At 57.8% G+C, this 17,943-nt stretch overlaps 2 protein-coding genes across 2 annotated transcripts; one reads left to right on the top strand and one right to left on the bottom strand.

Moving 5' to 3' along the window:
• Positions 1-6: 6 nt before the first annotated feature.
• LOC126040249 (natural killer cell receptor 2B4-like) lies at positions 7-5,529 on the bottom strand. The gene is made up of 9 exons (XM_049804251.1): positions 5,309-5,529; positions 2,723-3,043; positions 2,369-2,650; positions 1,663-1,785; positions 1,080-1,144; positions 891-956; positions 667-732; positions 470-529; positions 7-367 (listed from the first exon to the last, which is right to left on the bottom strand). The coding sequence occupies exons 1-9, from the start codon at positions 5,391-5,393 to the stop codon at positions 290-292; spliced, it is 1,146 nt and encodes a 381-aa protein (XP_049660208.1). The 5' UTR covers positions 5,394-5,529; the 3' UTR covers positions 7-289.
• Positions 5,400-16,090, top strand: LOC126041333 (uncharacterized). The gene is made up of 5 exons (XM_049806833.1): positions 5,400-5,414; positions 5,471-5,609; positions 6,961-7,281; positions 7,354-7,635; positions 11,528-16,090. The coding sequence occupies exons 1-5, from the start codon at positions 5,400-5,402 to the stop codon at positions 12,232-12,234; spliced, it is 1,464 nt and encodes a 487-aa protein (XP_049662790.1). The 3' UTR covers positions 12,235-16,090.
• Positions 16,091-17,943: the final 1,853 nt, after the last annotated feature.

Raw genomic sequence — 17,943 nt, forward strand, 5'->3', positions numbered from 1 at the left:
ACATACACATCACATGTGTCCTCTTCCCCCACGACCCCGCCTGTCCAATTTCACATCCATCTCCTCCAAAGACAGGTTTCCATCACCAAGTCTTTCCTCCTTCCCTCACAGGAAAGCCTCCAAGGCACAGCTGGGGTTTGCATCCTTGCAAAAAACCCATGTCTGACCATTCCCATTCCAAGCAAGCCCCTGGCTTTCCTGGTTGGGGTCCTGGTGGGTGCTGGAGGTCTCTGCGTGATCCAGAAGAGTCCTGTAGGGAAGGGAAGGTCTTGCTGAGGCAACCGGGGTGCTAGGAATGGTGGTGGCCAGCAGGAGCCAGGGGCGATGTCTGCAACGGGGGACACCAGCTTCTAGAACACCCCGTAGCCTGCAAGGAAATGGGTGAGGTTTAGCACGCCGCAGCCCCAAAAAGCTGGTGAGCTTTGGAGATACCCAGGTCTTGTCTTCCCACTGGTCTGGTGCCCATTACCTCTACGTAGGCAGTGGAAACCAAAGCTGGGTTCAGCCTCTTCTTCTTGAGAGAAGACGACTGTGGAGCAGAGCAAGAACCTGCTGTTAGGCAACACACGAGCAGGACAGTGAACCCAGCACCCGGTTGATGAACCGAGACGACCTGGGTTTCTGTGCCGCTGCGGAGGGGCCGGGGTCACAGTGGGGCAATTTCACCTTCATGGTGGGCTGAACCGTGGAGTAGATGGTGTAGTTTTGGGGCTCCTGAGGGCGGCTGGGTCCCTGCCAGGGGAAAATGGTCAAGATGCACAAAGAAAAACAAAGTTTGGGCAAAAGGGGTCATCTTGACAGCTGCTATAGATGCAACCAGCACAGGGGCTGCACAGCCAAGACCACAAGGCAGCTCCAGTCCCCCCTGTCCAGCACAGGACTGACCCTACCTGCATTTTGGTGCAGATGACAGCGTAGACAGTGTTTCCTCCCATGGTGGCCTCACTGGTCCCATTCTGGGGGAGAAAGCAACCCCTGGTTAAAGGATGCAACCTGGGGTGACAGACATTTCCAAGCAGAGGTTCCATCCCTCCAGGCAGTGTGGGGAAGGGATGCCTAGGGACACCCCTGGCACTTACAGGGTTTCGGCCGGTTTGGGCTTTTCCCACCTCCTCGTAGACAGTCAGCGTCTGCTCAACTTGTCCTGGAGGAGTTGAAGGGTCAGTTTAAGACAGCTGACATGTTAGAGCCCCCAGACTGGGGGGGGGTTCAGCCCTCAAGCAAAGCAGAGGGAGAAAGAGGTCCCTTGGCAACTGGGAGGTTTTACTTTGTTGGCACCTGGCAGGGGCTGGGGAGGGATGGGCCAACTCAGAATAAAATGAATATCCAAACCCAAACAGTCCTCTAGACCCCATGGGACAAGGCCTCCAGGTTTGGGCACCAATGCTTGGGCTGCTGGGGTGCTTCATCTAGCTCATCAACCTGGACCACCCTGCATCAGCAGGGATGGGCAAAGACTTCGTGCCCTGTGCAGCACCTGGCAGGGGGCTGACAGTGCCCAGTGGCTTATCAGGCACCAGCCCCAGGACAGAAGGAGAACCCCGGGGCCAGCACAGAGAGCGTTAGGAGTGTCACAGCAGTCAGGAGGAGAGCAAGGTCTGCAAAGCCAAAAGCCCACGGCTGCCCATCCCGCCAGCTACCTCACCAACCCCAGGGACAAACCTGCCGGGGGGTCCTTTGCTCGCTTCCTCCGCCAGTAGCAGATGACAATGAGGGCTATGGAGATGGCCAGTGCCAGCCCCAGGGACACAGCTGCTGCCCACCATGGAATGATGGTGGAATGCCCTGGGGAGAAAGGAAAGGAGAAGGGGACATCTTCGATGCAGGGCAGAGCCTTGAGACATTTCTAAACACAGTCTCCATCACAGATCACAGATCACAGCACAAGGGGAAGAGACCTGGCCAGGAAACCTCAGCCCTGGTTCGTTCCCAGGAGAGGAAGCTGGCCACATTTTGGCGTCAGTGTGACAGCCTCCATGGTTTCACTGGCCCAGGCAGGGAGATGAAGGGCCCCGAGAGAGGACTGGAAGCAGTGTGGCTTGCATGCCCCCTAAATCCTGTTTTTGCAGAGCTGAGGACAAATCACCTGGCTAATTACCCCTGGGCACTGAGGCTGGGTTGGATGCCTGGTTGGATGCACAGGCTCAGAGCACTTGCAGGATTGATCCTGCCACATCCCCACCACTGCCAGCTATGGTTCACAGCCACGCAGCACCTTCCACGCTAGCTGCACGCTGCACCGCGGCCCCAGCCCGTGGCTACATCTCCCGCTTACTCATGCCAAACGGATTTAAGTCCCAAATCTCATTTTGGAGCTGGAGGGGCAGAAACTCCACCCCCCCCCACCCCCAACATTTGTCCCACAAACCTGAGGCCAGAGCTTGGCAGGAAGCTACCGTGATGTTGGTGCTGTCTGCGCTCCAGCTCACCGGGTTGCTCACGTTGCAGCGGCAGACGGTGGGGAGCGAATCCCCATGGACCTGCAGGTGCAGCCAGGGCTGGTGCTCCAGGACTCCCTGGGGATCCCCACTGCAGGACCAGCTGTAGGAGACGTTGCCAGCACCAGCCACAGTGCAGGCCAGTGAGAGGTTGCACCAGCCTTGTTTCCAGTCCAGGACGTGTGTCTCCAGGTGCAGCGAGTGGATGGGCTCTACGGGGACAGAGCTGGTGAGAGGGAACAGGGGGGACAGGCTGATGAGGTGATGGGGACCTGGCTACTCACCCCACACTGACACACGGAAGCACCAGGTAGTGAAGGTGCCTGATGTGTCCTCAAAATCTGCCACATAGACCCCACTGTCTGCTGTGCTAACCGGGCTGATCTGCAGGGAGAAGGTCTCCTGCTGGAAAACAGCTCTCCCCAAAAAAGTACTCTTGGAGAATAGTTCAGCTTTATTCTCTTCAACTGTCAGGATCCGCTGCTGGTATCCTGCATCCAGTCTCACTCTCCATGTGACCTTTGTCCATCCCTGCGGGGGTTCCTCCAGCTGCAGGTGCAGCGCTCCGTTGGCAGACACGGCTTCTTCCCAGCACTCCAGGGCTCCTAAAGCAGAAAGGGATGAGTGAGGGCTCGCAGCCCTGGGAGATGCTCCATGGCTGGGGAGGAGGCACAACTGCTGGAGCCCACCTGTGCCCCCAGCAGGGCCCCTCCTGCTCCTCAGGGGTGAGCTCAGCTTGATTCCCCATCGACATCCCAAAGCTGGTGGTACCCTTCGCTCTGCACCAGCCCAGGTTGGCTGTGTGTCTGTCTGCAGCCGCTGCTCTAGCCATGCATTGCAGATGCTCACGCAATAGCCTCTGCCCTGCCCTGAGCAGGGATGGTTGCAGACCCTCTAATCATAGCATCTGGTTGCTTGTTTGTGCCTCAGCTCCTTCCTTGCCCATCCAGCCTGGGGAACAGCAGGAATTTTGCCCGCTGGACCTTTTTTCTTGAGTTTCTGTGCTTGCCTCCCTTTTTTTCAGTGCAGCCCCGGATGTCAAGGGCTCTGGCAGAGGCAAGATAAAAAAGCCCCTAAAACAAACGAACACCCACGGCTGCCGGGGCCAAGCGTGCACACAACCTCATGGCTTTCTCACGGCTGCATGCGGTCAGAGCAGTGCCGGGAGCTGCCTCAGCCGTGGGTAGACTTTGTCCAGTACAGCCCCACACAACCACCTGTCTTGCAGCCCTCAGCAAAGCCTGGCTTGCACAGCCATCAAGGCAAGCATCAGCCTCCAGAGCTTGGCTTAGCCCACCCAGCCCACAGCCCCCGGCAAGGCTTTGTCTCCATGCAAGTGGTCCGAACACCAAGCCGTGCTTGGAGGACACCTGTGGAGCCACCAGCTTTGCTATCTCCTGGCACGGCCAAGAGACCCCAAGCAGCTCCAGCTTAAACCTTGTCTTTGCAAAGCCGCAGGCATGAGGATTCCTCCCCTCACCAGACCCTGGGGTGTAGAGGAGACATCCCCATACTCAACAGATCTGGGAATATAGTCAGCCAGAGCAAGCAAAGGCAGAAACATCCTCCCCTGGAGAAGTGAAGGTGCAGGCTCTACTTATCAGTTCCCACCCCTGATGGCTCACACCTGGGACCTGCAGCTCATTACAAAGGGGGCCCTTCCCACCACCCCAGGTACTAAACAGCCTGCAAGAATTAGGGGTTATTGCTTATTACTGCTTTGCAGGCATCTAAAATGGCAAGAAAGATGTAAGGGCACCTTAATGCCCTCATCCTAGGCTCCTGGAGCTGCCCTGGAGGGAGGATGCTAGGGCAGTGGGTGTGCAGAGTCAGGGAACAAATGATGCAAAAGCACACCCTGCAGCCTGGAGGTGTGATTGTAACCCACTGCCTACAGCTGGCATGAGTGCTGGGGTCAGGCCAGTGCAGCATGCCGTGGGTTAACCACGCCAGCACCTGCAGGGAGGTTTTGCATCTCAGCTGAGCCTGTGCCTGCTGTGGGCTTTACTACTTTAAGCAAGCAACACACCATCCTGTGCACCCACCCCTGAGCAGCAAGTGCCCCCCAGCCCTGCACCATCAGGGTGGGCAATGGGGTTGGGAGATGCATCATAGGGTGCTGAGAGAGGGAAGGTGGAGGTGATATTTGCCTGCTCTCCCCATGAACGGGGAAGGGTGGTACAATGGCAGACACAGAAATGCAGCCAGGAGATGCTCCAGGCATCAAGCTGGTCCCCAAAATTGAGCGTTTGTCTGTTCCCCTCATGCAGGAGTTGCTGGTTTTAGGAAGAAGACCCTCAGCCACCACCAGCTCCACTGAAATTGTGGGGGAAAGGTGCAGTGTTTGTTCAGTGGAGAGACCTGGCCTTGAAAAGCTGCATTTCTGGGTGCGGGAAAGGTCAGGGCTGGCCATGGGGTGTGGGCTTAGCTCTGTCAGGGAAGTGACTTCTTTCAAGCAAACCCTGCATGCTGCAGGCAGCAATGTTGCCTGTGAAGGGGAATCGGCACTGCCTGAAAGCTGTCCTGGTTCTACCTGCTCTGGGCAGGACTGGACACAGAGAACTGAAGAAAAGCCAAAAAAAACCCAAACCAGCCCCACTCCATCTCCCGAGGGACCCCGAGCCTGGCTCACTGCCTGTGATCCCGCAGCCCTCCCCGGACTGAGTTCCTGTGGATGCCTTCACACCAGCAGCACAGTCAGCCTTTCTCTAGCACCCAGCTCCCCAGAGCAGGCAGCGGCAATACCTTCCCATCCATGCATCCCTCCTGCCCTGCCTGCGAATGCTGCCAGCACCCAGGCAGTGAGCCCCCGACCTCCCATTGCGCACCCATCCTCCCAGCAAGCCCAGCACCGCGTTCCTCTTCCTCACCTTGGCCGCTGGCCGCAGCCAGCAGCACCAGGCAGAGCAGCACCGATGGTGCCAGTGGGCACCAGGGATCCCGATGCCTGTGCATCTTCAAATGGCACCCGAGCAAGCTGCCTTGCAGCCAGAGAGGTGCAAAACCCCTCAGAGCTGGCGACTGTCCAGCAGCAACTTCCTCTCCCGCCTGCGGTTCCTTTGCACCCTCCGCCTCTACGTGTTATCCTCCCTGCTGCCACTCTTGACCCCGCTGTCACACCCGCCCCAAGCCCAACCCTCCCCCGTGGTGGACGCCAGCATGGATGCCAAGGTACCCAGACTCTCTGTGGGGCAGAACACAATGGGGAAGGATGGGCTGCTGGCTGCCCCGGCAAGTTCATCTACAGGGCTGGGTGGCTGCAAACCTCAGAGGAAACTAATTTTAATTACCCAAGGGGGTGGGGGCAGGTTTTGGGCGTTTTGCTTTCCTTTTGCAGCTTGACTTTGGAGCTGCATGGCAGCACTTTGTAATGTGCGGACGTGTCCAGCACCCTGACGGCAGGCCAGGGACAGCCCTGAGCAGCAGGATTCGGCCCATTGGGTAGCAGTGGTCAGCCCAAAAACCCTGTGTCTTGTGGTCAGGGAGTTGGGGAGCGGTGCAGCCCAGCCGGGGGGGGCTCCCAGGAGATGTGGGGGGCAGCGGATGCAGAGCCGGGGCTGATCTTCCCCCTGTGCCTGCCCTGATCTCCAGCCCCAGTTCCCACCTTTCCCTGGCACAGCAATGGAGCATGTCATCCTTCTCCTCTACATCTCCCTCTTCTTCCTCTGCTGAGCCCAAGGTAAGCGTGGGTGGGTGGCCCCCAACTCTGCCATGGAAGCTGCAATGAGTTGTGTCCAGCCTCTGTGCCAGGCATCCACATGGGGCTGGTATGTTCCTTGGGAAACTGCTTTTAAAAGCATGCCCAGGGTCAGTGCTTGGCTGTGGGTTGGGTTTTGGTTTTTTTTCCTTGTGCAAACTAGCAAGCAAACAGCTTGTCATGGGATCAGAGTAGTCTCTCAGGTTGTCAGGTGAGGAAAAAAAAAACCCACAAACCGAAGCCAAAAGCAAAAGGCTCTTTTTGAGCGTCAGAAAACCTCAGCACTACAGGTATCGCTTAAATTGGGCCATTGAGAAGGAATTTTTATGAAAAATTGGCCATTTTTTTAAGAAAAGGCTGCGTGTCTAGGAAAAAATGCTCTGCTCGTGAGGATTTGACTTGCTGTAGGAGGCACAGGGGAGGGCAGTGAGCGAGAGCTTTGTCAGTACTTCCCCCGTCTTTGGAAAATGGAATCCCCTTTATGTTAGCCTTAGATAAAAAATATATATTGGGAGAAAATAACCCCCACATGCACTGTTTGGAGTTGCTGTTTCTTACCAACTGAAGGTAAGCGGAGGCGGAGGATGAGAGAGAAGGAGGAACTGAAAACAGCTTGCCAAACTGTGCTTAGCCGCTCCGGGGGCAACCAAGGGATGGCTGAAGGCACACAATGCTGGAGGCTTTGAGCCCCAGATCCCCAGGGACAGACAGAGCCGGGCTGTGCCGGGTGTGGGACTCCACAGTGGTGGCGGTGACCATGCCCCCTCCCCAGCCATGGAGCATCTCCCAGGGCTGCGAGCCCTCACTCATCCCTTTCTGCTTTAGGAGCCCTGGAGTGCTGGGAAGAAGCCGTGTCTGCCAACGGAGCGCTGCACCTGCAGCTGGAGGAACCCCCGCAGGGATGGACAAAGGTCACATGGAGAGTGAGACTGGATGCAGGATACCAGCAGCGGATCCTGACAGTTGAAGAGAATAAAGCTGAACTATTCTCCAACAGTACTTTTTTGGGGAGAGCTGTTTTCCAGCAGGAGACCTTCTCCCTGCAGATCAGCCCGGTTAGCACAGCAGACAGTGGGGTCTATGTGGCAGATTTTGAGGACACATCAGGCACCTTGACTACCTGGTGCTTCCGTGTGTCAGTGTGGGGTGAGTAGCCAGGTCCCCATCACCTCATCAGCCTGTCCCCCCTGTTCCCTCTCACCAGCTCTGTCCCCGTAGAGCCCGTCCACTCGCTGCACCTGGAGACACACGTCCTGGACTGGAAACAAGGCTGGTGCAACCTCTCACTGGCCTGCACTGTGGCTGGTGCTGGCAACGTCTCCTACAGCTGGTCCTGCAGTGGGGATCCCCAGGGAGTCCTGGAGCACCAGCCCTGGCTGCACCTGCAGGTCCATGGGGATTTGCTCCCCACCGTCTGCCGCTGCAACGTGAGCAACCCGGTGAGCTGGAGCGCAGACAGCACCAACATCACGGTAGCTTCCTGCCAAGCTCTGGCCTCAGGTTTGTGGGACAAATGTTGGGGGGGGGGGGGGGGAGTTTCTGCCCCTCCAGCTCCAAAATGAGATTTGGGACTTAAATCCGTTTGGCATGAGTAAGCGGGAGATGTAGCCACGGGCTGGGGCCGCGGTGCAGCGTGCAGCTAGCGTGGAAGGTGCTGCGTGGCTGTGAACCATAGCTGGCAGTGGTGGGGATGTGGCAGGATCAATCCTGCAAGTGCTCTGAGCCTGTGCATCCAACCAGGCATCCAACCCAGCCTCAGTGCCCCCTGGGGGGGGGGCAGGGGACATCCCCCCCATCCCCAGTTTCTGTCTCTATCTGCAGGTGTTTCCTTGTCCTACTGCAGAGTGAAAGGGCTCCTCTGGCTGCTGCTGCTGGGCAGCCTGGTTGCAGCCGTGGCCATCACACACGTCCTCATCTGGCAGCGGGGACCTCCTTCCCACCGTGCTCTCGGCTCTTTGGGTACTGTGTAGGACCCCTCAAAGGGGGAGTCTGCAAAGCAGCCACCGGCCCCCACCCCGCTTTGTTCATCACATCAGGCCTCAAACCTCCCCAACAAATGAGCTGCTTTTAACCGCAGAGAGCTGTTAACCCGCATGAGCATGGATTAAAGAAAAATCTGCTGCTTTTTCCCCCCCCAGTATTTTGTATTTTGGATTCGTGAACAAGTTCTGGGCTGTTCTGTGGAGAGGACAGATCAAATTGGCTGCAGGGTTTTTCACCCCAAAAGATGAGGCTCCCCTCCAACAGCCCAGGGCAAAGCTTCCCCCCACCCCAGAAGAGACCCCAGGGGGTCTCTCTGGTTTTCTCCCTCCGGTTTTGAGCAAACAGGGACACACTCCCCTCCCTGGCGTCCTGCCAGACTCCTCGCTCTGGGATGGAGCCATCCTGATGGGATCGGGATGCAGGGACTGAGGAGTATTACCCCACCCCAGCCTTGCGTTAACTCTCCTTCCCATCCTTTAACGAAGCAGATCGGCGTGTCACCCACTCATCGCTGGAGGTTTATTCCCTCTCCCAAATATCTTAACTCCAGATCTGACGCATTTAGATAAACTGCGGATGGGGCGCCTTGTGGAAGAAGTATCATGGTATCTGGGCACAGCAGCAGTTTGTCTGTCCCTTATCTAGCCCCGGCCAACAGATACCACCTCGTTAAATCACTGGTAGATGTTAATGAGCTTGTCCTGAGAGTGGTTTTGCTAGGATCCAGCAGCACTCTCGGTTTTTCCTTGGGATATCAGGGATGCCCAAGCCCAGCACAGCCCTGCTGAGGCCAGGCTTCTGCAATGTCCGCACCATCCCCTGCCCAGCAGCATCATTCGGGGCCAGTGGGTTGCAGGCAGCCGCGGTGCCACTGGAAGAGAGCAAGAGGCGCTAGGGCCAGCGGCCCCTAATCCGATCACCCTGGCGTCTGCTTCTGCCCTCTGATCCGCGCCACTAATCACCTTATGGTAAGCTCATTGCCTCTGCGGTGGCCCCGAGCCATTCCCTGGCTCCAATGCCAGGTTGGATGCCGGCAGGGAAACCTTGGCTGGGAACTGGGTGATGCATGGGATGAGTTGGGGAGCACGGGTCCCCGCTGCAAAACAGCCACCCCAAGAAGGGGCCTTCGACTGGTTCTGCTGGGAACTGGGCAAACAGGTGGGAAAGGGGCAGATTCCCAGCAAAAGTCTTGGAAAAAGGCTGTGGCACGGGGATCAGAGAGAGATGGGATCAGCTCAGCCTCTCCAGCAGCTGGAGCGGGTTCCTGCAAGCCTGAAACCCACCAGCATGCCCACCCAAGGATGCACAAGCCAATGGGTCCCCACTCCATCACCCAGCAGTGACCACAGTGCAATGGCTTCAACTCCACCGGTGGGGAAAACTGAGGTACAGCCTGACCCCACAAGCCCAGACAGAGATGGGGCTTTCCCTCCCCGTGTGGTGCCCCGGTGGTGACGTGGGACACACTGGATCCCACGGCCCCTTCCTCCCCCTTGCAGGCAGAGGAGCAAAAAAACTAATTAAGGCTACAAAGGGAAAAGCAGCGTTTTGCAAGGTTGAAAACCTCCGCTCTAGCGAAGGGGCTGAGCCGATTAATTAGAGCTTTTGTCTGTGGCTCCATTCAACATGTAGGGAACAATTTACATCAAGGGGACCTTCCTTGGGCTGGAAGAGCTTTGCCCAGGGAGCACGAGAGGGGGGGAAAAAAGGGGGAAGGGAATGAAAGGGGAACATTTACCATCTTTCACAGACCACGTTGAGGAGGAAAGGAAGATGCTGCATACTTGAAGCACCGCATTGCAGAGGGTGTTTTTATTCAGCGCATCATCCGCGGTTTCTCATTCCCCTTCCAGCTAAATTTGGCCCAGGAGATGCGCAGGCGAGGAGGGTGGCGGAGGGCTGGGGGCGGGGGGGGGGGTGTCTGTACAGGCAGAGCTGCTCGCGTGGTGGCGACGGCTCAGGGATGCGTGGCTGCTTTCCTGGTTCCAGCATCCCTCCGGTGTGGTGTTCAGGAACGCAGCCGGTATGGCCAAACCAGCTGCAGGATGGGAGCAGGAAGTGGGCGGCCATCCTGTATGAAGCTTTTACACGGATGCCACTGTCGGGGTCCCCATGGGGACCCCCACAGCCCACACACACACACTTCTCAGGCAGGTTTAAAATGCTTTTTCTGTTTTAATGGGCCTGCAGCACACCCCCGCAGCATTCCACCTGCGCTCCGCTTCTAAACCACGGAGGGAGGAAAAGCCACTTTTTTTTTTTTTTTTTTTTTTTAACCAAAATACTCTCTCCCAGGCCGGAGTGTGGCTCTGCCCGAGAGGTGGCAGCATGCGACCGCGCTCGGTGGCAGCCAGGCTGGGCTTGTCCCTGGGGGGCCTAGGCCTGGCCCTGGGCGGGGGTCCCTGACCCCCAGCCCCACCCCCAGCATCCATCCCACAGGAGCTGAGACCTGGTTCCGTACGCTGATCCCAAATCACTTGGGAAAGCGATAACTGGGTGGAAACCTTCACTTTTGAGTGAGACAGGGATGGAGGACGGGACCGCATCCAGGGGAAAGCAGCTTTCCACCCAGAGCATTTTATAGAGCACCTGAGCATCCCCCAGCCCCAGCTAAAATTCACCTGTCCTGGGGGGCAGCCCCTGCAGTCCCCCTTCCCAGCTGGTTCCAGTGGGAAAAGGGCCAGGATGCGCAGGGGAAGGACCCCAGCCCCAGCTCTGCCTGTGCCCACCAGGCCGGTCACACCCAGCAAGCAGGATCTTAAACTTCTGCCTCCCCTCTGCCTCTGGTCCCATCACCTCTGCCGGGTTATTCATCATCCACACAAGACAGTGGTGAAGTGGGAGCAGCCCCTTGCTCTCCTGCCTGTCCTGGGGCAGAGTCAGGCCCTGGTACATCCTGGCAAACACCAGCTGCCACCGCACCCTCCACAAAGCCCATCCCACCCACCAAGTCACCACTTCCCTCGCCCCACAAAAACCCATGTCCTTCCTGGTAGCAAGCCTTGTGCAATCCCTCTCTGCCAGCGTTGTCACCAGCCCCGGGGGGGGTTCCTTGCCCTGTGGGGGAGCTCAGCCCCATGTGTTGGGGGCCACAGCATCTGCTCAGCCCCCCCCCCGCAGCCAGCCCCATGCAAGGAGGGGACATGGTCGGAGCCAGGGTCACACTTCTTTGCTGCATGTTGCTAGCGGCAGATGGGGGTAAGGGTGCTCCTGGAGCTGGGGTGGGCAGTTTGCTGCAGGCAGGGCTGGGATGCTGGGGCAGGTGGGCTGGAGCACCCTGGGATGCTTTCAGGGCTTTGGGGTGCTTTTTTTTGGGGTGGGGGAGCGGAGAGCACCCTTGCCCTTACAATCACCACTGCTGTGGTCATGTCCGCCCCCCAACCATCTTGTGGCACCTGGTGCCTTGCAGGTCTGTGTCTCTGTTGCGATATCAAGCTGCTGACGGGGCCGAAGAGACAGTTCCTGTCCTTCCCAGCCCTGCACCCCTTCTTTGCGGATATCACGTGGGTCAGCTGGAGGTCCCAGGGGACCCACATCACTGAGGCCAAGCCCAAGGAGAAGAGGTTCACTGTAGACTATGTGCGCAGGTTCCGTGGCTGGCAGTTCATCCACCCCACCAACCTGTCACTGAAGATCAGACCACTGAAGCTGGGGGACAACGGAAGGTACGAGGTGGTCATGGACACCTTGTCTGACCCCACCAAACCAAAGACCTTTTCCTACTCATTGAGGGTTCATGGTAAGTCCAAGGATGGAGGAAGGAAGGTTGTGGGGACCAGGCTTGGGTTCAGTCCACCCTGGGCATGTCCCCATGGGGGTGGGCTCCCACTGTGTAAGGCCCCCAGCCCTGAGCCCACCCATCCCATGACATCTCCCCCTTCACCAGGCAGAGGAACCCAGGATGAGTATGGTCAGTGGAGAAATTCCCCTTCCTCTTTCAGTGCCTGCACTCATCCGCTGCACCCGCTGCACCCACTGCACCCAGCCCTGGTGACACCCAGACCCCCCCAAGGTGGGGGTTGGTCCCTGGTCCCCAAAACAGCCGCTGGCCCCACGACTCGTGCCGTGCCCTGTGCTCATAGGTGGCTTGCCCATGACGCCAGCCAGGACCAGTGACACGGAAGGACAGAGCAGGAGCATTGTGGGACCTAGGGGAGTGACTGAGCCTGATGCAGGAGATACCGGGACACAGGGCACAGGTGGGGGGCAGCCCCCAGGCGGCAGCGGTGGGCCGGAGGCATGTGGGGTGCAGGACTACTACTGTGTGGTGAAGGGGTATCTCATGGCCACTGTCTTTGGGCTACTGCTGATGCTGGTGGCCACTGTTCACATCGTGACCAGAGACAAAGGCGCCTAGCTGGGGGATGGGTTCTCAGTGGGGCCGAGAGTGGGATCTGAGCCCCTCAGCATCACCGCTCCGCAGGGATCGTCCCCATGGCAGCAATGAGCCCATATTCGGGGCTCCGGGAGCGGTGGCTCCCCTGCCTCCGTTTCCCCAGCCAGGGAAAGCCAAGATTGCTCTAATAAGGTCCTCTCAAGGATGCGAAGTGAAACCCAGTTTCCTCATTTGTTGCACAAGGAGCTGCCCCCAAATGCGGCAATGCCTATTCCTTCCAGAGGCCACCGCAGCCCATGGGGTGCCCGGCAGCTCCCCGGCACCTGGCAGGACCAAAACACATCCTGGTGCAGCCCCTGCACTGAGCATGCACTAGTGTTGGGTCTCAGCACACCTGATGCAGGGACACCTCTGTTACTGGGACATCATCAGTTTCATATTTACGGCCCCGAATCCAGTGTGAGATAATAATTCAGCATTTCATAAAACCTTCTATAGTTTATAATAAGTGAATTATTTACTGGTGACCCTGACTAAATGCTGCGTGGCATAAATTATTGAGTGGCAGATCTGTCAAAAAGTTCTCATAAATAAGTTATCTGGTGCCGTCTTAATGTTCCCAGTAAATTACTCATTCAATCTCCCGTCTAAATGCTCTCCTGGGGAAATTACTCGCGCCTGCTGATTTATGAATTAGGCCTGGGCAAATAAGGACGATTAGGAAGGAGAGCCCTGCCAGGACACCCGAGGGTTTTGCTTCACCGTGACGTTTCATCCTGAGTGCATCCCCGGCGCTGTCCCGTCCCAAGAGCCACTGGCTGGGTACCAGGCAGGACAGATCCTGGTCTGCCCTATGAACTGGTCCCAGAAGGACTGTCCCCACCCTGGGGTGCTCAGCACCCTCCTTCCAGCTACAGGTACCAGCCAGGCAGCCATCCAGGGTCAAGCACCGATCCCGGGGTCCAACAGTGATCCCGGAGTTGGGCAGCAATCCCAGGCTCAAGCAGGAATCCCAGGGTCCCGCAGCAATCCCAAGGTCAAGCAGCAATCCCATGGTCCTGTAGTGATCCCAGGGTCGGGCAGTGATCCCAGGGTCAAGCAGTAATCCCGGGGTCGGGCACTGATCCCAGGGTCAAGCAGCGATCCCAGGGTCAGGCAGTGATCCCGGGGTCAGGCAGCAATCCCGGGGTCAGGCAGCAATCCTGGGGTCAGGCAGTGATCCCGGGGTCAGGCAGCAATCCTGGGGTCAGGCAGTGATCCCCGGGGTCACACACTGATCCCAGGGACAGGCAGCGATCTCAGGGTCAGGCAGTGATCCCAGGGTCAGGCAGTGAACCCGGGGTCAAGCAGCGATCCCGGGGTCAGGCAGTGATCCCAGCGGTGGGCAGCTTCCTGCAGCAATGCCTGAGGAAGCAGCACCCACTCCCAGCCCTGCTCCGCTATTCCCCATTGCAGGAGGGAGTCAGCGGGGCTCCCCCAAATCCACAAGCGTTTCCCCCAGCACCCCAGTCACCTCAAGCAACCCCACGGCAGCCCTGGGCTCGTTACCTGTGCTTTATTGCCTGCAGGCTATAGCACACTGCGCTGGCCATATGTTTTATTGCCATTATAATCTTCGCCCGGCAAGCACGCGTTTCCATCTCCCCCAACAAGCCTAAATCCTCCCTGCCAGCAGGCCAGGGTTGCTCTCAATGTCTCAAACACACCGAGACCCATATTTCTACCAGGTCCTGGGCATAATTAAAGCATCACCCAAGGAGCTTGACAGCTGCGACCCCGATGCAGAGGCAAAGCACAAAGTCACGAGCCCCGGGAGGGGACTCCTCCACTTTTACCAATCTTCTCCCCGCCACTAGTACGGGGGAATTGCAGCCGCTTTCGATGAATCTCTTTGCTCTGCCTCTTATTCCAGGAGTGGAGCTGATTAAAATAATACGTTAAGCACAGCTCGACCTCGTGGGGTGATGGGGTGGGGAAGTGCCTTCCCTGTGACGAGTCACAGCCTGCGATGGAGGCAATTAAATCAATCATGGAGGATGATGAATTGGGGAGGCGGGGGTGAGCAAGGAGAGAGGAAAATTCACGTGTGAGAGCCGGGGGTTTAATGGGAGACCAGGATGCTGCACAGTTATCCACGGGGGGAGAACCGGACTAGCCCCCGCAGAGAGGGGATCGGGATGGGGATGGGTCTCCCTGGGGAGGCTCCTGCATCCACTTCAGCGCAAAAGCCACCCTGGCCACTCTGCCGGGTCCCCATGGGAGCCCTGCTCGGCCATCACCCATGCATCAGGCCTGCACCAGTGTTTGCTTTAATAATTGAATGCCGGTTTGGGGGACAATTATTTATTTAAAGGAAACAGCATGTTAACAAGAACACAATCTAATCCCCGGTGACAGATGTCTGCTTTATTAGCACCTCTGTCCGAGAGCCGAGCCCGGGAGGGAAACAAACAAACACAACAAATAAAACCCTCGTTAGAAGATGTAAGCACACGCCAGAAAGTAGTGTGAGGGGGAAAAAATAAATATTAAAAAGCGACGGCACTCCTGAGATGGCTGCTCATGCTGGGTGAAGTAGAGGGAGGTGATGCTCGGACCTGGGGCTGGACCGGGGCCGGGCTGATGCTGGAGGCTGTGTTTTGGCTAAATCCCCTGCTAGATGGCACCTGGCTGTCCCTGGGGCCCTGCACTGAGGGGTGCAACCAGAGCTGCTGGGTGAGATTGTGTTCCCTTTTCACCCCGTGACACCCAAATCTGCTCTCCTCACCTGAGCCCAGCATCAGGGAGCAGCAGGATTTGGGCGATGGGGAAACTGAGGCACAGAGGGGCAAAAGGATGCATGCATGGTGCCCAAGGAAGACTCGTCTCAAGGAGCCCTTTGTGGAGGAAACCCTGGTTGCGGTGGCGGGGAGCAGCCGGGGAAGGACAGGCAGCGCAGGCAGTGGGTTACGGAGACAGGATTAGTGCTGGCAAAACAGGCTCAGTCCTCAGCCGCCGTCTGGGGCCGGGAGGAGGGAGAGCAGATTTTCCCCCCGTGTAGGATTAGTCCAAGGAACTGTTGGGGAGTGGCTGGCCAAGAACTTTGGGGTGCTGGGGATGGGGTCCCGATGGCCAGGGCAGGGCTGGGTCACCATCACCCGCTGCCTGCGGCCGGATCCAGGGCACTGCCCCCCCCGCCCCCGACTGCGTTCATCCTGGCTCAGCTGAGAACGGCGGCGATCAAGGCAGCAATGGATGCCACAGCACGCCAGCCCCACGGGGGGCCTCTGGCACGTCCCCATCTGTTTGGTGTCCATTTAGCAAATGCCTCTGTGAGGACCAGCTGTGAGCTGGCACCCAGCACCTGGCTAGCACCCAGCACCCACCCCAAAACCAGCTGGGGAAGCCAGAGCAGCTGGTCCCCCGGGCTAGAGTCCCCCCTCAACCATTTCTCCCTGGGACTCATCTGTGCTCCAAAGAATAAAGGAATTAAAGAAAAAATGACATCAGTGAGTTGTGGAGGGTTTGGTGCCTGGCTTCCTGCAGCACCTGGTGGGGATGCTCTGATGTCTAATATAGGGCTGAACCCATTGAGCACAGTCCCAACAGCTCCCACCTCCCCAGCCCCCTTCTCATCCCATCTGCTTTATCCCTGTGACTTTGACCCACTTGTGAAATTTGTTTTAGATCAGCCAAGGAGTTGAGGCGTTATTGGCAGGGGGAAGGAGGCCGGAGAAGTGAGAGGAGCTGCCTTTCCTTAGGAAATCAAGTTTCCTGCAGCTCTTTGCAAATCACCATCCGCCAAGCAGGCAGGAGCTGGGCAAGCAGTGCCCGCTGCAGCCCCTCCTGGAAGGCAGTTAATTACCATGGAATAGAGGTCATGCCAGCAGGAGCATACAAGCACAGGCAAAGAGGCTTCCTCGTAATTGCTTTTTAAAAAAAAAATAAATAATAATAATAAAGAGACCTAACACGGGTCTGAAGGGCTGAGGTATAGACTTCTCCAGCCTGGCTGCTTATCTAAGCAGGGAATTCACCTGCCTTTCCCCGCCGAGGTGCTTTTCATAAGCCAAAAAATATCTCAAACTATTTTTTTTCTGCTCCCTGGCCTTGTCCCCGGGCGAGTGGGAAGCAAAATCCCTTCCCCTGCATCCCACCTCAGCCGCAGCGGGAGCATTGGGCATTGCAACTCCCCGGAGACCCCTGGGTCCTGACCCGGCGCGGACTGGGGACGGCTAACGAGCAACTTCGTTAGCCATTCTGCTCCAGTGCATCGTTCATAATGAGGAAAGGCGAGCGGCTGCCTCCAAATGGGTTCTGGAAGCTGCTCGGAGACATTAGACTCTGTATAAATATCATTATGATTGTTATTATTATTGGCACAGATGGGCTTTCATGGCCCGCCGCGCACCGCGGGAGATCCTGTTCTGCCTCCGGTGCTCGGCGAGTGGGAGAAAACAAATTGCCGATGCCAGTCCCGGCTCTGCGCAATGCTGGGCGGGGGGAGTCATGCAACCCCCTGCCCTGGTCCGGCTGATCTCCCCTCCAATCTTCCACCCCAGCCTGGGTAGTGTGGTGGGATGGCACGGGAGGAAGGGCCTCTCACCTGGCACTGTGGGGACCGTGCCACCAAGGATGTCCCCAGGGCAGCAATGGCCAGTGCTTACCGCAAGGATGGACTTGCTCAACCTGCCCCAACGCCAGGGGTGATGGGCCTAACGCCAAGTTGGTTGAGCCGTGCTGTCCTATGGGGACTTTGCCCCCCAGTCTGCCAAGCTTTTGGGGCCTTGAGGGTCCAACACTGCCTCTGCTGCTCCCCCTGACCTCCCAGCCCAGCCCCGTTCCCAGGGGAACGCAGTCCCAGACCCTGGCCACCCCCAGTCCTGAGCAGCGAACACGATGGCATTCTCCTCTCCTCCCGTCAGCAAATTCCCAGCCGCTGTCGCTGCTCCTCCCTGACCTCTCTCCCCTTCCTCCATGCTCGACAAACTCCTTCATATTTCTCTCCACTCCGCAGCCATCTCCTCTCCTACTCAAATTCCTCTGAGTAGCTGGGGGATGGTGAGAGTGGGGCAGTTCTGCGGGGCCCCCCGTCCCCTGGGAGACCCTCCAGTGCTGAGGGAAGGGTTTGGCTGCTTTGGGGTAGGAGAAGCCAACAGGCATGGCAGTGCCCAGGGACAGCATGGCCACAGTCCTCCCATCGACACCTCCCGTCCCCCCCATGCCGATCCAGACACAACCTGCATCGCCCACCAGCTGCCTCCTGAGAAGAGCTGCTGTTATTACCTTTAACAAAACATCCTTTATTATCATCTCTTTTTATTGCAATCATCTGTCTCAGGTGCTTCAGAACCCATGAAGGCTCCTGGTGCCCCCAGGGGCTGTGCCAGGAGGGGCTTGGGGGTCCCCAGCTCTGTCTGGGAGGTGGGGTCTCTGCGTGTCACTCCCCATCCAGGAGCAGTGGGTCCCCGGAGAAAAGCTGCAGCTGAAGGAAGTCCCTGAAGAAGAGG

This window comes from Accipiter gentilis, chromosome 7 (assembly GCF_929443795.1).
Source record: "Accipiter gentilis chromosome 7, bAccGen1.1, whole genome shotgun sequence".
Taxonomy (NCBI): domain Eukaryota; kingdom Metazoa; phylum Chordata; class Aves; order Accipitriformes; family Accipitridae; genus Astur; species Astur gentilis.